We start from the raw sequence: 18,767 nt of genomic DNA on the forward strand, positions 1-18,767 counted from the left end.
ACACTGGGAATCACATGAGTCTTTAAAAATCTCAAAGTCCACTCGCTGTGACACACCTCTTCCAACAAGGCCACTCCCACAATCCCTCCCAGGCAGTTCCACCACCTTCGGGCCAAATATCCAAGCACATGAGCCTACGGGAGCCATTGTCACTCAGATCTCATGAGCCTACGGGAGCCATTGTCACTCAGGTCACCGCAGGTCTTCCACTGCTTTTGTTAGCCCCATCCCTGTATTACTTTGAGGTGCTGTTACAAGAAAGCACTACTTTTAAAGCTTTTATATCTAGCAGTTTCTAATATGTGGAAACGTATTTTACCTCTTAAAATTAATAACCTGGCAACATCACTAAAACTACCATCTTGTCTCATATTCTGTACTCTCTTTAGTGTTTCTTAACGAGTTTAGGAAGAATGATTTTGTTTCAGTGGAAGTTTGGCGTAAGTTCAGGTATTTGGGCCTGGGCTGTCACTGAAGAAAAGTTTCTATATAAATTCAATCAATGAGTATAGAACTATTTGAATTATGTTTGAATTTTTTTTAACTTTTCATATTACTCTCCAGATTTTCTTTTTTTGAAACTGTTCCGTGGAGCCCAGGCTAGCCTCATTGTAGCTGAGGATATCCTTGCACTTCTGATCTTCCTGTCTGTAATTCTTCTCAGGGGCTGGTATTATAGGCATACATAACAGAGCCTGGTTTTATGTAATGCTGAGGACAGAACCAGGGTATCTTGCCTGCTAGGCAGACACACCACACGTGAGCTGCAGCCCTAGCCCCTCAAGTTAGCCCTTTCTTTGGTAGTTTTTGTTCTTCAAAAGATTTGTCTGTTTAATCTAAATTATGTCAGATCTTCTATTGCCCTGTCTGCAGTATTGCTAAAAATGCTACCCAATCTTGTTGTTGATATTCTAATGCCTGTCATTTCCCCCCATCCTTGATCATTAGTAGTTTTTGAAATAGGGTCTCCTGCTGAGCCTGGGTCTCATTCAGTAAGATTATGTGGGCAGCAAACCCAAGAGATCTTCCTGTCCCTAGCTGTTCCCGGAGTAGGATTATAGAACCATGCCATCAAGCCCAGCATTTTTTTAAGAGATTTATTTCATTTTAATGTATATAATGTTTGTGTGTGTGCATGTGTGTATGTGTGTGCATTCATGTATGCCCATGTATGCACATTTATGTGCATGTGTATGCACGTGTATGTGTGTGTATGCACGCATATGTACATGTGCATGCATGTGTGAATGTGTGTATATATGTGTATGCACCTGTTTGCATTGTATGTGTGCATGTGTATGTGTGCATGTATGTGAACATGTGCATGTATATGCATGCACAGATGAAGCTGCATACTGAGAACAGAGGTTAACTGTTGCTTCCTGTGCTTTGTTCATTTTTCATTGTTTTCAAGCAAGAGAAAATAAATCCAGTGCATGCTGCCTTATTTGCCAGAAATCTCAAGACAGATTAAAAACTGACTTGCCTACAGTTTTCCCAATGACCCTCTCACTCCTAAGGTAACTCCCTGCCCCAGCCTCCCGCACAGCCCACATCAGAATGCTTCTGGAACACTGATCCTCAGATCTTCAGTAGCACATTACAGCTGAGTGCATCGATTCAAGTGCTGAAATTCATGCAATTTCACATATTTATGTTGTGAAAAATATTACTTCTGTCACACTGTTAATAAAAAATTAATCCACTGGGCAATGGTGCTTCATGCCTTTAATTCCAGCACTCGGGAGGTGGAGGCAAGCAGATCTGTAAGGCCAGCCTGGGTCTACAGAGTGAGTTCAGCCAGGGTACACAGAGAAAGCCTATCTTAAAAAACAAACACAGAAAAGAAAAAAAAAAGAAAAAAGGAAAAAGAAAAGTATTCTCATGTGAAAAATGATGACTAGCCTGGATTCCAGGGGGAAGTCTTAGGCTGCCCTTCCTCTAATGGTCGTGAACACAAGTCTACACACAACAGCAAGGATCTCAACTGTGCCTCTAACCATCCCATTTGGACTTTACTCACTGTGGCGGGTACTGGTATTGCTTGTCTCTACCAGGCTGATCTCACACTGGACTGAACTGGCCCTTTGAAGGTGGCCCTTCCTGCATCAAAGAGAAGAGAAATACAAAAGAAAAATGAGTAGCTTGAAAACATGTCAGAAGAATCAGAAAGAAAATTAATCTTGAATATCTAGAAGCACATTCTCTCTTTAGAGCTGCCTATTGTCATAGAGCTGCCCTAATGCCGTACCCCCGCCCCGCCCCTGCCCCTCCCCCGGCTCCTCCCCACCTCGCTCTGCCCCACCCCTCACCCCACCCCTCCCCCTGCCCCTCCTGCCCCCTGCCAACCAGTCTGTAGAGGTGGCTACAGCACTCTGGATGCTACTGAGCTGAGCCTAGGTGTTTCTGTAAAGAGGTTACTCCTACCACTGTGGACCCATTTATGAAATATGGGATGACTTTAGTGAACAACTCTAGTTCATGACAATAAAAATTCATTTTGGACCTAAGTTTCATCACCTTTGGGCCATCTGATTACAACCTTCTACAGGCTATAGTTTGTGACCATGTGAATTTAAACAAACTGTTCTAAATACTAAAACGAAAACTGGAATGTAAAAGTTGCCTTATTTCTTTAATGTCAACCCCAACATATTAATTTATGTTAGTGAAAATGAATCAACGTCATCTAGCCATACCAAAATGGCATTTTCTAAAAGCACACCGGCCCTTAGTCCTAAAATGCCAACTGCAGACTGGGACATTTTGGACCTCATTATTCAGGCAACATCACCCCCTAAGTTACAGAAAGTCCAAGGCCTCAGGTCGATGCACGTTCAACCACCAACAGGTAAGAACCGATGGAGAACTATTAAACATTTTCTTTTCCTCTAGGCTAGCTGATTGGTGAGCTGGTTCCCACCTTTCTCCACCTCCAACCCAAACACTGGAGGTTCAAGCACATGCGCTGATGCTCAGCTTTATGTAGGTGCTGGGGATTCAAACTCACAACCTCGTGTTTGCAGAGCAAGTTCTTACTCACTAAGCCAGCTTTCCAGTCCCCGCTTCTCATTTTTTTTTTCTTTTCTTTTTTAGAGATGGTCCCATTTTGTAACCCAGGTAGGCCTAGAACTTGGCACGCTTCCTATCTACTTCTTCCAAGTGCTGGGGTCACGGAGCTACCTGACCAGCCTCCCAAGTGCTGGGGTCACAGGCGTACACTACCATGCCTGGCTGAGTTTTACTCTTAGAAGAATATTTTTCAGCTCAGGAACACTGTACAAAGCTAGTAGATGATAGCACACAGCCTTTGCCTAGCTCTCATGAGCAATGACGGCCAGGCTGATCCTGCCAGCGTGGTTAGGACATGTGTTACCTCTGCTCAAGTTGTCATTAAAAATGCAAAAGGGATCTAAGAACATAGCTCCCTTGGTAAAGTGCCTGCCCTGCAAGTATGAGGAGACTCTGAATTGGATCCCCAGTGTGTGTGGTGATGCGCCCTTGCCATTGAGCACTGGGAAGGCAAAGACAGGCAGATCCCTGGGGCTCACTGGCCGGACAGCCTACGACACTTGGTAAGTCCAGGCCAAGCAAGATGGACAGTGCTTGGATAATGACAGCTGGTATGGTTCTCTGGCTTGCACACACCTGTGCAGGTACACGCACACATACATGGACACATTTACAAAGAAAATATGTGATTTCAAGCACATTTCAGTCTGACCTGAAAACTATTTTGATATGTTATTTTTATAAGAGAATTGCTATCTTAAAATTAAATTATATCAATTTTCTAAGTGCTCAGGTTTCCAAAGTCTAACTTTTATGACTAGAAAGAAAACTTGCATAAAACAAGACCTATAATTAAAAGGGTGGCTAACAGTGTTTACAAACAGTTTAAGAATCAACACTCAGCCAGGTGTAGCAGCGCATGCTTCCATCATGACACCTGGGTGGTTGGGGTGAGGAAGATACACAGCAGGGTCATTCTTGGCTGCATATACTGTCTATATGTCACATACTGTCACATATATGTCACATACTGCCACATATATGTCACAAACTGCCACATATGTCACAAACTGCCACATGTATGCCACATACTGCTGCATATATGTCACATATTATACATATACAGGACAATGTGTTTATTGTTGAAATTTATACACCACTTCTTTGATCTTCCTTCTTGCATCTCACACATGTCCTGGAGTGTCATCTCCACTCTCGCTCTTAGGCAGAAGAATTATTGGGAACTAACTCTAGGTTCTATACAACCACAATTATCTCCATTTCTCCTCCATTTTTTAAAAGGATTTATTTTATTTATTTTATGTGTAGCTGTACAGATGGCCGTGAGCCATCATGTGTGTGACTGCTGGGGAGTTGAACTGAGGACCTCTGTAGGCCCTGCTCGCTCCAGCCCAACTTGCTGCGGCCCTGCTCGCTCCACCGTAATTCACTGTAGCTGTCTTCAGACGCACCAGAAGAGGGCGTCTGATCTCATTATGGGTGGCTGTGAGCCAACATGTAGTTGTGGGATTTGAACTCAGGACCTTCGGAAGAGCAGTCTTACCCGCTGAGCCATCTTGCCAGCCCTCTCCTCCATTCTTAAAAGGTGTTTTCAGCATTGCAGAGGTTTGGGGTTTTCAGGTCACCACCTCTGAGAACATTGCAGCCGTCACTGCTGTCCCAGGCCCCTGAGTACTCAGCAGCGCTTAACCACTGGGTCGGTGAAGACTTGCTGTCCTTTCTCCTTAGAATCGCTGTTCTGGGGCTCTATAAGGCTGTGCTGTGCACGGGTTCTTCTTTAACCCTGGCACCTGCTGAATCTGCCGGTGACAACATTCTGAACGTCTCAGCTATCACCCTCTCCAAACACTGCTTCTGTCCCAAGTCTTTTCTCCCCAAACTCCAGAAAAAAACATGAATTAGGGGGCTGGCGAGATGGCTCAGTGGGTAAGAACACTGACTGCTCTTCCGAAGGTCCTGAGTTCGGATCCCAGAAACCACATGGTGGCTCACAACCACCCGTAATGAAATCTGATGCCCTCTTCTGGTGCGTCTGAAGACAGCTACAGTGAATTATGCCAGAGTGAGCAGGGCCAGCAGATGTCCTGAGTTCAATTCCAAGCAGCCACACACATGAGAGCTCATGGCCATCTGTATAGCTACAGTGTACTTACATTCATACACATAAAAGAAATAAAATAAATCTTTAAAAAAATTCATGAATTAGATACAATCACTGTTTGCCACAGTTCTTGATCATTCCTTAATGTTTTACAGTTCTTTTTTTTTTCCTTAGGTTTGGGGTACTTTTTCATTTTCATCTCCCCTTCATGTTTTTTTTCTCCCTCTCCTCTCTTACTGTGTCTGCCTTCCCTCCACCCCTCCACTTACCATTTCTAAGCCATTTAAAAAACACAAACTAAACTTAAAAATATTAAGTTAAGATATACTGGTTTTTTAATTATAATTTAATTTTGTCATCTTTTGTATTGGCATTTTCAAAATCTACTCTTTTGTAGACAAATCATTTATTTAAGGAAATTATATTTATATTTTTTATGAGTATGGGTGTTTTGCCTACATGTATGTAAATGCACCACATGCATGTCTGGTGCCTAAGGAATTCAGAAGGGAGGTCAGATCCTCTGTAAACTAGAGTTATACACAGTTGTTAGCCACCCAGTTTCTCTGTAAGAGCGACAAGTGCTCTTAACCACTGAGCCATCGCTTCTGCTCCCATTTATTTTTTGTACATATTAAACATACTTATTGTATATCACAGTTTGATTCTCTGCACAAACAAATACTTTGAATATCTGATTCTACTCTCAGTTTGCAGCATACAGTTTAGAGAATGAGTCTAAGCCACTGTAAGCTCATGGTTCTTCCAGGCAAATCTAGATGATCAGGGCTAGCTAATAGTACCCAAAGTAGTTCAATAGCCAATCAATATCAAGTGAACATTCTACTTCCAAATCAGCAGTACAGTGAATAATGAGCACATTAACCAGCCGACCTGCTCAGCACACTATTTTGGAAGACATGCTTAGAATCAGAAGAGATCATTACCCTGTTTTCCTAAGATTTGTGAGTTCAGAGCATTTGTTCCAGTGGATGGAGCCTCTCTTTTCCCAAGTCGGTAAGTAACCTTACACTGCGAGATGCCTAATACGGTAAAGAACGCCAGTGGCTTCTCTAAGAGCCGACCCCTACTCCTTTCTGTCAATCAGCTGAGAATATTTACAGTCTGGACCACTTGATTCTCTTAACCCTTGCCCCAGTAGACATTAGAAATACTATGGGCTCAGGGTTAAAATTCACTTAACATCTGGGATTAGAGGTTTTTCTTTTCTTTTTGTCTTTTGTTTTGAGGCAGGCTCCCTCTAAGTGCTAGAGGCTAGCCTTGGGCCACTGGCTGGGGTCCAACACTCCTGGCTTAGAGGTTTCCTTTTGAATTAATACTAATCATCCTTATATATTCCTCCACTCCTACCTATATCCCTATACTTTCTATGAATAGGCTTTTGAGGCTTCTTTTTTAGTCAGGGTTTCCTCTGGTAGACAAGTTTGCCTGGAGCTCACAGTAATATCCTCCTGCATCATCCTCCCAAATGTTAGGATCACAGGTGTAAGCCACTATACCCGGGCCAAAAGTTATCATTCAGAATGGTATAGAGCACTTCAGGTTAGAATTTTCCTCCTTGTGATTTATAGAGTTCACTCCTGCCTTGGCCTTCTTCCCAGAGCTGGGATTACAAACACAACCCACTACACCTAACTTATTTCTGAGTTCTGCCTCCAGTCTATAGAGCAGCTGTATTTTGCTCTTTTATGAAAACTTTATCACTCTATGGCACTCAGTACATTTGGGATATACCACTTCCTTTATAAATTCAAAGGTTAGTAAAGGAATCCAGTTGCAGACATAAGTACCAACATTAAAGTCCTAGGGATTTAAAAAACTAAACAAAACAAAAAAATGCAAGCCACTCTTGGCCACTCCCAGTGGAATACTAGATTCTCCTGAGTCCTTTAGTCACATGTGAGCCCTGCTTCTGGCTTTCGGAGCATGGGTGAGCTGCATTTACTGTAGCTCTTTGTAACTGAATAGGCCTGTGAAAGGAATTCTGTCAGAGTTTCTGTGTCACTTCCACGACAGGTCATTTTGAGTGTGAGGCACTCTGGAGATCTTTACCCTCTTGCATGGCAACCAACAGCACTTGTGATGGCCACTTTGTAGCTTGACTCCTCACGATGATGTTTAACACAACCAATCTGTGTGCTAACTCATAAGGATCATATGTTATGAATAAGAAAGCTTTTGTTTTTAAGTGATTAAACTGTTAAGGTTGCAACATTCATCCTGTAGGGTCCACATGGCCCAGACACCACTCAAAGGTCCAACATTTCAAACACCATTAACATAGGGCTTTGGGGAAGTTGTTTCTTATATATAAGTACACTGTAGCTGTCCTCAGACACACACCAGGAGAGGGAATCAGATCTCATTACAGATGGTTGTGAGCCACCATGTGGTTGCTGGGATTTGAACTCAGGACCTCTGGAAGAGCAATCAGTTCTCTTACCCACTGAGCCATCTCTCTAGCCCCGGGGAAGTTGTTTCTAATACATGAAATTTGAAGAACAAATTTAGGCCATAGTAAGTCAGGTGATAGTTGTAAGTAAGACAGTCAGACCTAGACTGTCAGAAGACTTACTACACAGAGTAGCCCAATCAACAGAAGAAGATAAAAATCTATTTCCAAGTCAATACTAATGTAAAATGAGAAACTAGAATCCATTAAGCAGATCTTTCTCTTAGCATATTTTACTGGAAAGCTTGCACAGAGGGATAGAATAAGAATAGATCATTACTCAGTTTTTCCAAAATGTTTTACAGTGAAGGGCAAACCAAGACGGCTCACCTAATACTTCATAATATGCTACCCTAAACTCAGTAGACTAAAATTTTCTTTCCAATGATTCTACTGGTTGACAGCTGAGCTTTTTCCCCCTTCTTTTAACTTGAGTGTCCTCTGTGTAATTGCAGGAGGCCTGTAGATAATACAAGCCAACTAAAGGTTCAAATGAGCAGGATGTCCAGGGTGCCCAGTCAATGGGCAGCAGCACTTGCTGCTGGCTGCCGATCCAGCGGGAGCTGCCTGTTTGCTCTGCTTAGGTTTGTCATGAGATACTTACTCCCTGGATCTAAGATGGAGCCTTTAGTCCATGTAAAGTTCTTAACTGTAGCATTTACACAATCACAGTCATCCTAGTGCCTGTCTAAAGAAATATACTATTCCTTATCACAGTTTGATGACTTGAACCTAGAACCGCATGCCTGCCAGACAAGCACACTATCACTGAACTACACAGCCCAACACGAAACTATAACCTTTGCTGCCTGAGTAGGAGGGTCATGGTAAGACCGGGCCCAGGCGAAAGGCAGATCCCGTGGGAATGGCAGATCACTTGGGAAACAGTCTGGTGTAAGGAACTTGTAACTCTTTGTATCTGAAGCATTCAGATGCAAAAATTATGAGCTAACATCTACTAAATGATACCTTGAAATAAAATATTAACAACACATCGTTTAAAGGAGAAAAGTCCCTCCAAATTTTAATCAGGGTTTATGAGATGTTGTTTTATCGACATCTTATTCTTGGAATATTAACTTCTCAAGCCAACTTGGTAAAACTGCTTAAGATGCTTGCAAAGTGACTTATTAATTTATAACAAAATTGTGGTACAGAGATAATGCCAGCTATAAAACAGTATCTGCGGAAAAACTAGAAGCGACGAGCATGTTACTTCGAGGCCGCTGCTTTGTGCCTGGCTTTCCTCTTTCTGAGGGGCTATTTCCGCTTCAGTTACCTGCACAGGAAGCAGAGCACCGCAAAGGCGAGAGTGGCGAGGACTGCCAGCGCCACGAAAGCTGCCGACAGGTTACTTTTGCTTTGGATGCTGGAGCTTGGGAGAAAAACCTCTTCGCAACGAGCTCCCGTATAATTTTCAATGCACCTATAGGATAAAAGTTTAGACAAAGGTCACACACTGACGTGGACAATATCCAGTCTCCGGATGGAAGGACGGAATGTTCTCTGCTTTTCAGATTGTGAATGAGAGCAGACATGCTCGATGCGGTGCGCTTAGACCTACGGCTACCTACAAGTGCATCACTTTACACTCGCCTCCTTCCTTTACCGTTCTTCAGCAGCTTAGAGTCTGGAGGGATCGGGTACCACTCTGACTCCATGTGTGGACAGTGCTGATGCCTTCTGGGTTTGACTTCTCTGCCTGCCAACTTTCACACAAGGGTCTTGCAATGTTGTTCCTCTAGGTGTCCACAACTCCCTGCCTCCAGTGATCCTCCTGCCTCAGCTTTTCAAGTAGCTGGGATTGCAGGTACATGCCACCAAGGCTTAAAGTCTACCTTTCCGGGGGTAACTGTCCGTATATAACTCAACTTCATCTACAATTTATTTTATTATATTTTATATACATGTATAGATGATTGTAACTTTTTCTCAAAATTAATATTTCTTCCAAGCTCTGAGTCAATATTACATCTCTTCTCTACTGGTTCAAAAATGCCTTCTTAAACTTTGTCAACTTCACTAATAGCATTTCTATTTTTCTTCAGAGACAACATGAAACAACCACATGAAAGACAACATGAAAGAATACCACAAGAAACAGTCTTTGATATGGCCAGTTAGCCATTTTTCCATGTTAACATGTTCAAAGGATTACTGCACATTAACAAGAATTATACTCTTTGGAGTCCCATCCATTTATATTACAGCTGAATGTAAAATAAAAAATATTTTAGCTGGAAATGTTGGCATGCATCTGTCATCCTAGCACTTGGGAAGCTGAGGCAGGAGGATTGACTTAAATTCAAGGCCAGCCTGGGCTACATGGTGAGTTTTAGGCCAGCCCATCCTGGAGTGTAAAACTCTATTTCAAAACAAACTTTTCTTTATAATATGAGCATTTGTTTATAAAGTAACTCCAGAAGTTATGTAGGAGATTCACAATGTATATATAATAACAATGCTACATAAAAACACGTATGCACATAGATACATACTTTAAGATATTTTTTACAAAAAAAAATTGTAAAGGTTGATTTTAGGAAACTAGTTTTCCTCCTCACCTCTTTTCAGATTCGGTGGGCATTTAGAGGCCTATTCTCTCTGCCTCCCACACTGTGCTAATGAGGACAACAGGCCTAGAGGGCTAGATGTGAGCTAATGACTGCTTTAACAACTAACCTGGCAGGATAACTAACAGTCTACATATAGGAGAGTGAATTTTAACTGACCAAAGAGCAGGCATTTGATAATCCTAAAGCCACCCCAATAAAGGCAGGAGGTTAAAAACCCAACTGCTGTTGGGTTTGTGGGGGCTTCAGGCAATACAGTGGTTCTCTTAAACTACTGTGAAGAGTGGCTTGTAGAGACAAGGAAAAGGAACCTAAGGACTGGATACAAAGCACTGTGTGAAAGATATTTGGGGAAAACTCATAATTACTCACAGTATAAACCATTAGAATACTACTTTGTCTATGGGGCTGGAGAACTGGCTCAGTGGTTAAGAGCACTGGCTGCTCTTTCAGAGGACCTGGGTTCAATTCTAAGTACCCACATGCAGGCTTACAACCATCTGTAACTACATCCCTTTCTTTTGGTCTCTGAAGGCACTAGGCATGCATGGAGTACAGAGAGACAGACATGCGACAAATCAATCATACACATAAAATAAATAGATAAATAAATGAATGAATAAAACCTAAAAAGATTACTATTCCCATAGACTCGATTAAATACACATGAGAAGAAAGGGGAGAAGTGAAAATTCATTTTGTTCTTCTCTAGTTTTATTTGCACTTCCTAGGACCGATAGACAGACAAAGATACAGACAGCACACGTGCACACGCACACAGACACACACACACACACACACACACTTATTCTTCAGAATACAGCTTCATAAACTATGGTTCATAACCTTATGTGAGGTCACAGAGGTCACATAACTTAGTGTTTGGGGTTATGGAAAATTTGGCAACAATAACAGATATCTGAACATACAAAGTCACAAACACAATTCTCAGTTAAATGGAATCCATGGTGACTCTGCCGAGCTTATCTCCCTATGGGACAGCATGTCCCTGTAGCATCTTCCTGAACACACTACACACACACTGTTCACTATGCACACCACCCAGCCCTGATGGATGCTGCCTATTATACCTTGGTTCAGGTTTAAGATCAGTAAACACTGTAGACTGCAGTGTTTTTACTATGCACGAAAAGTTTTCTATTATAAAAACATAATGGTTTAATTATGGGAAACAAAGGTTTTGATATATTCCACTTGTCATTCCTTAGCAGAAAGCATCAAAATAGTATATCTTTGGACTATATTGTCAGAACATTTGAATTTAAAATTGCTATTTAAATTTCTAATTTTTAAATTTTGGCTTGGCATTAGGGCAGAACTTCTATAGTTTCTGAAACGGCTCTCGTATGCTTTGCTGCTCCGCACTCTGTATCATGGTGAAGGAGGGCCACACAAAGCTCATCAGCCTTGAAAAGTGCTGGAGATGTTTCCTGGCATTCAGTAGCAAATATGTAAATTTGCTTTTTATCACTAATAAATATAATAATAATATCACCAACAAATAACTAAATTATTTTAGCAAAGAATTGTTTTAAATATAAATGTTCTTACCATTATCAGTAAATTCTTGGCATGTATTCCAGTTGTATGCACGTATATATCTGGGGTCAGGGAGAGGATTCTTAGGTGAAAAGAGTGGAGAGTGGGACTTGATGAGTCACTTAGAAAAAAAACTAGGTGGCCCTGTCACAGCCAATACACATGGCACAAAACAAACACAGGAGAGGCAGCTTCCCAAAGACAAACCCTGCTCTGAACTCACTTCCAAGAGTTGTTCTAGATGGACAAAAATATAAATAAAAACTCTCACAGTTTCCTTAAGATTATTTCTGTACTTAAGTAGAATTCAACTACCATGTATGCTTTACAGAAGTGGGTTTTGTTTTGTTTTGTTTTGTTTTAAAATTTTTTAGCCACTGAAAGAAAGCCCTGTGTCATCCAGGAATGGTGTGTGTGAAGCTCAGCAATCAGGTCAGGACTGAAGCAAACAGAAAAAGGCACGAGAGAAACGATCAGCCGAGTTCTCTACCATCCACATCTGGGAAAAAGTAACACACTGATGGAAATTTTAAGCAAAACAGCATCAAAAAACATTGTTATTCTTTTACCTCATTAAATCTGAACTCAAAGAAAGGAACAGACACGTACTGCTTGGCTAACCTACAAGTGAATTTTGTTTTTTCCAGATAATTATCATATAAATAAGGGAACACTGCCTATCCAGTGATGTACGTAAGGAGTCTGCTCTGAAAGCGCTGGGTAACTTATGAAAATGTTAAGGCTTCAGCTGTAACACAAATGTTACATTTCAAGCAGGCGTAAGTCAGGGACTGCAGAGTGGAGACAGTGGACATGGAGTCGCGCTAGTGTGAGCTGAAGGTCAAGCGTCACAGTGGCGTTTGCGCAGAGTTAAGCATCCTCTGTCTTTATGTAAGTAACTCTTGCTAAAGTATTCCTGGTCTTCAATTCTGTACAGGTTGTTAAGTCCCAAAAGGTTGTGTCATCTAATTTGATGAATGCCAAGTGCACTTTCCTGGAACAGAAGATTAACGTCAGAATGTGTACAGTTGCCCAGTGACATGAGAATCTTCCAAACTCAGAATCCATGTTGTACGATGGTTTTCTAGATGCACCAAAGAGTTACACCAGAAGCATCAAAGCCATGTTTAGTGCACTTGACATGAGGAAAGTTCATCTGATTTTAGTGTTCAGGGAAAGTTGCTATGATACTGAGGGTCTTCAGCAAGAGTAAAGGAACCAAACTTTTACTTGAGTTCAAGGCAAGGCTGGGATATTTGGGGTAAACTCCGTTTAAAAGTAAAACAAACACAAACCACGGGAACCAAAGAGTTGTGTATCATGAACAGATGTGGCTGTATTCCAAAAAAAAAAAAAAGGAACACTGGACTTGAGGCTAGAAAAAAACAGATATATACCTGTCATAGGTCCTGAACTTGCTGTGTGCCACTTATGCTTTACTACATGAAGCCAAAGTAATAACCTCTGCCTTAATTCTTTCACTTAGTTATTTTCATAATTGATTAAAACATCTACCAGTGCCATAGACAGCAGGATGCTATCCAGGTGAGAGAGGAATGTGAGCAGTCTCTTTTCAAATGCCAGACTCCAGGTAAGAAACTAGGAGCATGGTGGCCAATAAAGATGCTTCTATTGTATTTCCCAGAAGTGAGACACAAGAACTATACTATAAAAGAATCACCACCACCACCAACAACAACAATAACACTACCAACAACAACAACAATACCACCACCACCACCACCACCATCACCACCACCACAGCCACCGCCACCACCACAGCCACTGCCACCGCCACTGCCACCGCCATCACCACCACCACCACCACCACCAACAACAACAACAACAACAACAACAACAACAACAACACCTCTCAAAACCCCCTCAACTACAATACCATTCCACTTGGACAGAGCTACCCCAGAAGGAAGAATCCTAATACTGTGACCCCAGATTTGACCCAACTTCACAAACCCCATATGACAATCAAAGTTCACCCTGAAACTCATAAAAAACATGAGAACAAAACAAAAATAAAACCTTTACAAGAGTTAACACTGACATGATTTGGATCCACTTAGTCCAATGTTATCTGATATACGAACACATGGTCAAATGCCACAGATATGTATAGGCCAAGAACTCAGAGATGACTGGCTGGCAACCTTTGCCATTTTCATTACCTGGTGCTACAAAAGCATTAAACATCTACTAGTTTGCTTGTGCCTAGAGATATTTAGTCAATACCCACCCTTGTAAAAATAGCTATTTATGTCAACTGTGTTACATTTGTACTGCTGAGGTCTGATAAATATGAGTACTTCAAGTGGGTTAGCCCAATTTAAGTCTAGTTAGAAAGCAAATCTTAGAGTTCTTCATGACTGACTGTTAGCCAGCTAACTCATATGTGGGATGCGTTTCAGGGAGCAGCAGCACAGTCCACACGGAGAACCATCCACAGTTGCCATCAGGTGAGTTACTGCTTACAGTGGCTTATAAGTTTTACTTTAAATAAATCACTGAAAATTTTAAACATCTGCTGAAAGTAACTAAAGTCCAGCAAAATACAGAAGTGCTGTGAGCATGCAATGAGCAAATCGCAAAGTAGGCACACCCTTCGTCACTGAGTGTGTACAGGCCCGTCTGCCCCGGTACGCACTCTGAGAGGAGGATCCACAGAATGTGTCATGTGACACAGGAGCCTGAGACAAACCTCTGTGATTGTTAGCTTTCATAATGCTGTCCTCTTCCCCCCCACACAAACAAAATAACTTATTGAAGTCTCAGTCTTTGCCTTCTCTATTTTGCTTACCTCAAAAATATGATTAGGGAGAAAATTCTAAAAGTCATCCCCTGAAATAAAGTCTACTACTTCTTAAAAGGTTGGAAAATGAAGTAAAACTAAAAATAAAAAGTATACATACCAGGTGCTCATGCTTCAACAGCCACATTCAGAATGGGGTGGGGGTGGGAGGTGGGGGGGGGATAAAGAGTTCAAGGGCTGGAGATAGCTCAAAGGAGAGGGGCACCACTGGCTGCTCTTCCAGAGGACCCCAGTTAGATTTCCAGAACTCCTACGGCAGTCCACAAGCATCTGTAACTACAGTTCTAGGGGACCTGACATCCTCTTCTGGCTAACTCAGGAACGGTACACGGTGTACAGACACATGCTGATAAAACACCCACACATGAAATAAAAATAAATAAATCTAAAAAAATGTTCAAGGGTGACCTCAGTCACACTGTGAAGTTTGAGGTCATCCTGGGCTATATGAGACTCAGTCTCAAACAAAAACTATATGTATACTTTTCATCACTTATATCTTAGAGACAATGTATATGTGGACATCTATATCTGTATCTATATCTATATCTATAAAGCATTTATACAGAAAATTGCTGTTGCTTTTTCTTTTAAGTAATGTTTTCACTATTTGTAAAATATACTTAAAAATAAATAATATATAAGTGGGCCTCCCAACTTCAGAGATTTTCCCTGTTCACGTCTTTTAAGGGTTCTTAGGAACATCTAGAAAGACTGGAGTAGGTAAACCACAGTTTTAAATGCACGGTGTTAATGCTGGCAGCTTACCTTCCCAGGCTGCAGGGAAAATCTCATGACCCAACTTGGAATAAGACAAAGAGAAGCCAGCAACAGTTCACTTCCTGACAAAAGAAGTTAAGCATTAGATCTATGCGAAGTCACAGCTGCTAGCATTCCTGTGTAGAAATCAAGGCTTATAGATAATGAAACTTTCTTTGGCTGTACTCCGAAGGAGAGAGTGAGTGGTAAAGACAGTTACTCAAGGGATAATCAAAACTCAGATGCCAACACATATTGTATAAACTCCATTATGCAACTCTCAGAAAGTAAAAGCAAGATCTGCATTGCCTTCCATTGGGCCTCAGCTTTCTAAAGAGCAGTGGGCTGAACCGTGTTGGCTCTAAAGTGTGATTTCAGCTCTTAGTAATGCAAGTTGGGAAGAGCAAGGCAGCTGGATACGTAATAGAGCAAAGGGAGCTGGTCTATGCTTGTTTCTCTGCTACAGTTTGCATGATGGGGGAGGTGTCACCAGGCAAAGTCAGAGGTTTGCAAGATTTATGCTCTTAAGTTTTGTTCTAAACAAGAGAGATGCATTTGTTGTTTCTGCTGAAGACACTAACGAGGGAGTCTATAATCAGAAGTAAGGTTACTAAAATAAATAGCATTAACAAAATGCATAAAGGGAGCAGCTGCTGGATGCATTTGCATTTGTTCTATTATAAGCACCAAGACTGTTATTTCTGCTCTATTAAAGGTGTTCTAAAGATCAGCCTAATTCCAGATGTTTAATAAAGCTTATGACGTACTGTCGAAGATAAAAGCAAATGGGGTTTAGCTGTATTTAATATCAGAGGTGTTTTGGCTGTTTTCCTTGAAACACAACCTTCTACTAAATTTAGAGGTTGCAAAGGCAGAATCTATTCCATAAGGCATGCCAAGAGCTGACCTTAAAAACAAAATCAAAAACAAAAAACAAACAAAACCAAAACCTTAACATTTTCTGTGGTTAATAAAGTGAGCCACAAAATTCTGAAATTTCCTTTAAAAAGAATTTGGTAAAACATACAGTGGTATGGTAATTTGAGTAAGAATGACCCCGTATAAGCTCATATATTTGAATGATTAGTCATCAGGACTGGCACTACTTTCGAAGGATTAGTAGGTGTGGCCTTGTTGGAGGTAGTATGTCACTGGGGTAGACTTTGAAGTTTTAAAAGCCCAATGCAGGCCCAGTGTCTCTCTCTTTCTCTTCCTGCTGCCTGCAGATGTGGATGTAGAACTCTCTGCTACTTCTCCAACACATGCCTGCCTGAGTGCTGCCATGTTTCCCACCACACTGCTAATGAACTAAACCTCTGAAACTAGAAGCAAGCTTCAATTAAATGCCTTCTTTTATAAGAATTGCCATGATCACACAGTATCTCTTCACAGTGATAGAACACTGACTAAGTCAGATGGGGTCCAGAAATGCTGGGACAAAACAACAATCTACAAGTAAACAAGATGGTGTGCCAAATACAGCAATATTGTAGATGTGGCTTTCCTTCATCTTATTCTTGTATAACTAGTCTTCCACAGATTATGCGTTTGTTTTTCTAAACCCCATTTCCGAAACAGAGCTCAGTCTGTACCATCACCCAGCAAATGGTTTCTACCTGCCCAAGAATACTATTGCTATTGCTGCAGATGGGAAATGGCGCACAGACACGGCCACAAAAGCAGGAAGCCACTCTGGTTGGGTCTTGCGATCACATGAGCAACCTACTGTTTGCCAGAATCCTGGTGAAACCAGAGCTCATTAAGTCACTGTGGGTAACTGTTCCACCAGATAGTGCTTTGCCAAGTTAAGCTCCAATCACACAGCTGAATGCAGTATACTTGTTGGCTCCGATCTTTGGACAAATTACAAGGCTGAGAGGAAAGCAAGGTAGCCCACAGGGCCTCACCCAGCTAGTGGTGCAGGTACGGATGAAGACCAACCTCTCCTCCACTCTTGCTGTTTCAACTCTGTAAGTTCTGGTCAGAAGTTCTATTTGTCTGCCTTTGTGTCTAAATAGCCAAGTTGACCAAGGTGCAAAAGGCTCCTGTGTAGATTGCTCTTCAGAGAAAGACTTCGACATCACCCACAAAACAGGTTCCCAGACGCAAGGCAAACATCTCCTTCTGATTATCCAACTCCGTAGAAGCCTGTCCTTTCACCTTTGAGCTACTTTACAACTCTGTAAATTGCAAACCTTAGGAGAACACAGATGCACTTGGCTTAGTATGGGACAACAGATTGCTGTGTGGGCTCACATCAATTTCATGTGTCTTCACATGTGTGCCCAGGATTGACTTTTCCTCTGAGTCAGTTGCAACATCTTTTGGTCTTCTTGTTAATAAGCAGTTCTTCAAATACACTTCTAATGCATGCTCATTTTTTTTTTATTTGTGAAAATCTGATTTTCTCTTTTACAAAATTTAAAACATTTAGAGACTATTTGTTGAAATGATCAGTAGACTCATTGGGTAGAGTGAAATCAACTGAGGTGTCAAGAGAAGCTTGTATACTGGGCCTTAAAAGCCAGAGAGGACTGCATGCAAAGCCTGTGGGCTGGGATAGACTACACACTCAAGCATCTTCTTCCATTCTCAAAGGTGAATTCAAGGGAACAGAACTTCAGATTGGCTGGTTCCATTCATATTTTGGACTTCACATTCTTTATCATTTATTTCATGGGTTTCATTGTTGGTGGTTGTGGTTCACTTGAGTTTAACAATTTACTTCCCATGATGAAGGCCCTGGCTCAACTATCCAAACATTTAGCTGGTGGCTGACACTTAAGATTCCCTTCATTGGGAGAGAGTGGATGACATGGGGATAAAGTATCTATCCACAGAAGAGATAATGAGAGTATAAAATCAAATTCAAGGAATTCTATACTGCCTGATGTATATACTGAATAGCCCTAAAAGTCCCTTGTAGGATAATAAGAAATATACCTAATATTCTAATATCTTAAATATTAATTAATTTAAGAAAATTACTATCATCAAAACCAAGAAACATTTTAAGAACTGAAGTTATATTAGTAGATCTTTTTAGAACACTGGCTGTTCTTCCAGAGGCCCCGAGTCCAGTTCCCAGCAGCCACTTGTGGCTCAGGGCCATCTATAGGAGTTGTCTGGTGCCCTCTTCTGGCATGCAGGTGTACATGCAGACAGAGTACTCCTACATTAAAAAAATTAGCTTAATTTTGACTTAATAAAAACAGATTGTCTTTTCTCTGATTAGGAATATTGAGTATACTATGCATACATTTTATGTGGCCTAGGTCTATTTTCCCTAAACTTATATGGGTTTACTGATCAAATAAACCTTACATATTGTTAAAAAATTTAAGAACGTTGCCAGATGGTGGTGGTGCATACCTGTAATCCCAGCACTTGGGAAGCAGGGGTAGATGGATCTCTATAAGTTCGAGGCCAGTCTGATCTACACAG

General features: G+C 41.3%; 1 protein-coding gene across 5 annotated transcripts in view; it reads right to left on the minus strand.

Moving 5' to 3' along the window:
* Nucleotides 1–18,767, minus strand: part of Nrg4 (neuregulin 4) — a 107,383-nt gene that overhangs the window by 14,175 nt on the left and 74,441 nt on the right. For all 5 annotated transcript variants that reach the window (XR_004111437.1, XR_004111438.1, XR_004111440.1 and 2 more), the window contains 2 exons: nt 8,887–9,033; nt 2,024–2,103 (listed from right to left, as the gene is read on the minus strand). Coding sequence is in view for 1 of the 5 variants with exons in the window: in XM_031343894.1 (XP_031199754.1) it covers nt 2,024–2,103; nt 8,887–9,033 (227 nt within the window). In the remaining 4 variants the exon portion in view is untranslated. The remainder of the gene's footprint in view (nt 1–2,023; nt 2,104–8,886; nt 9,034–18,767) is intronic.

Source organism: Mastomys coucha, unplaced genomic scaffold (assembly GCF_008632895.1).
Source record: "Mastomys coucha isolate ucsf_1 unplaced genomic scaffold, UCSF_Mcou_1 pScaffold23, whole genome shotgun sequence".
NCBI lineage: Eukaryota > Metazoa > Chordata > Mammalia > Rodentia > Muridae > Mastomys > Mastomys coucha.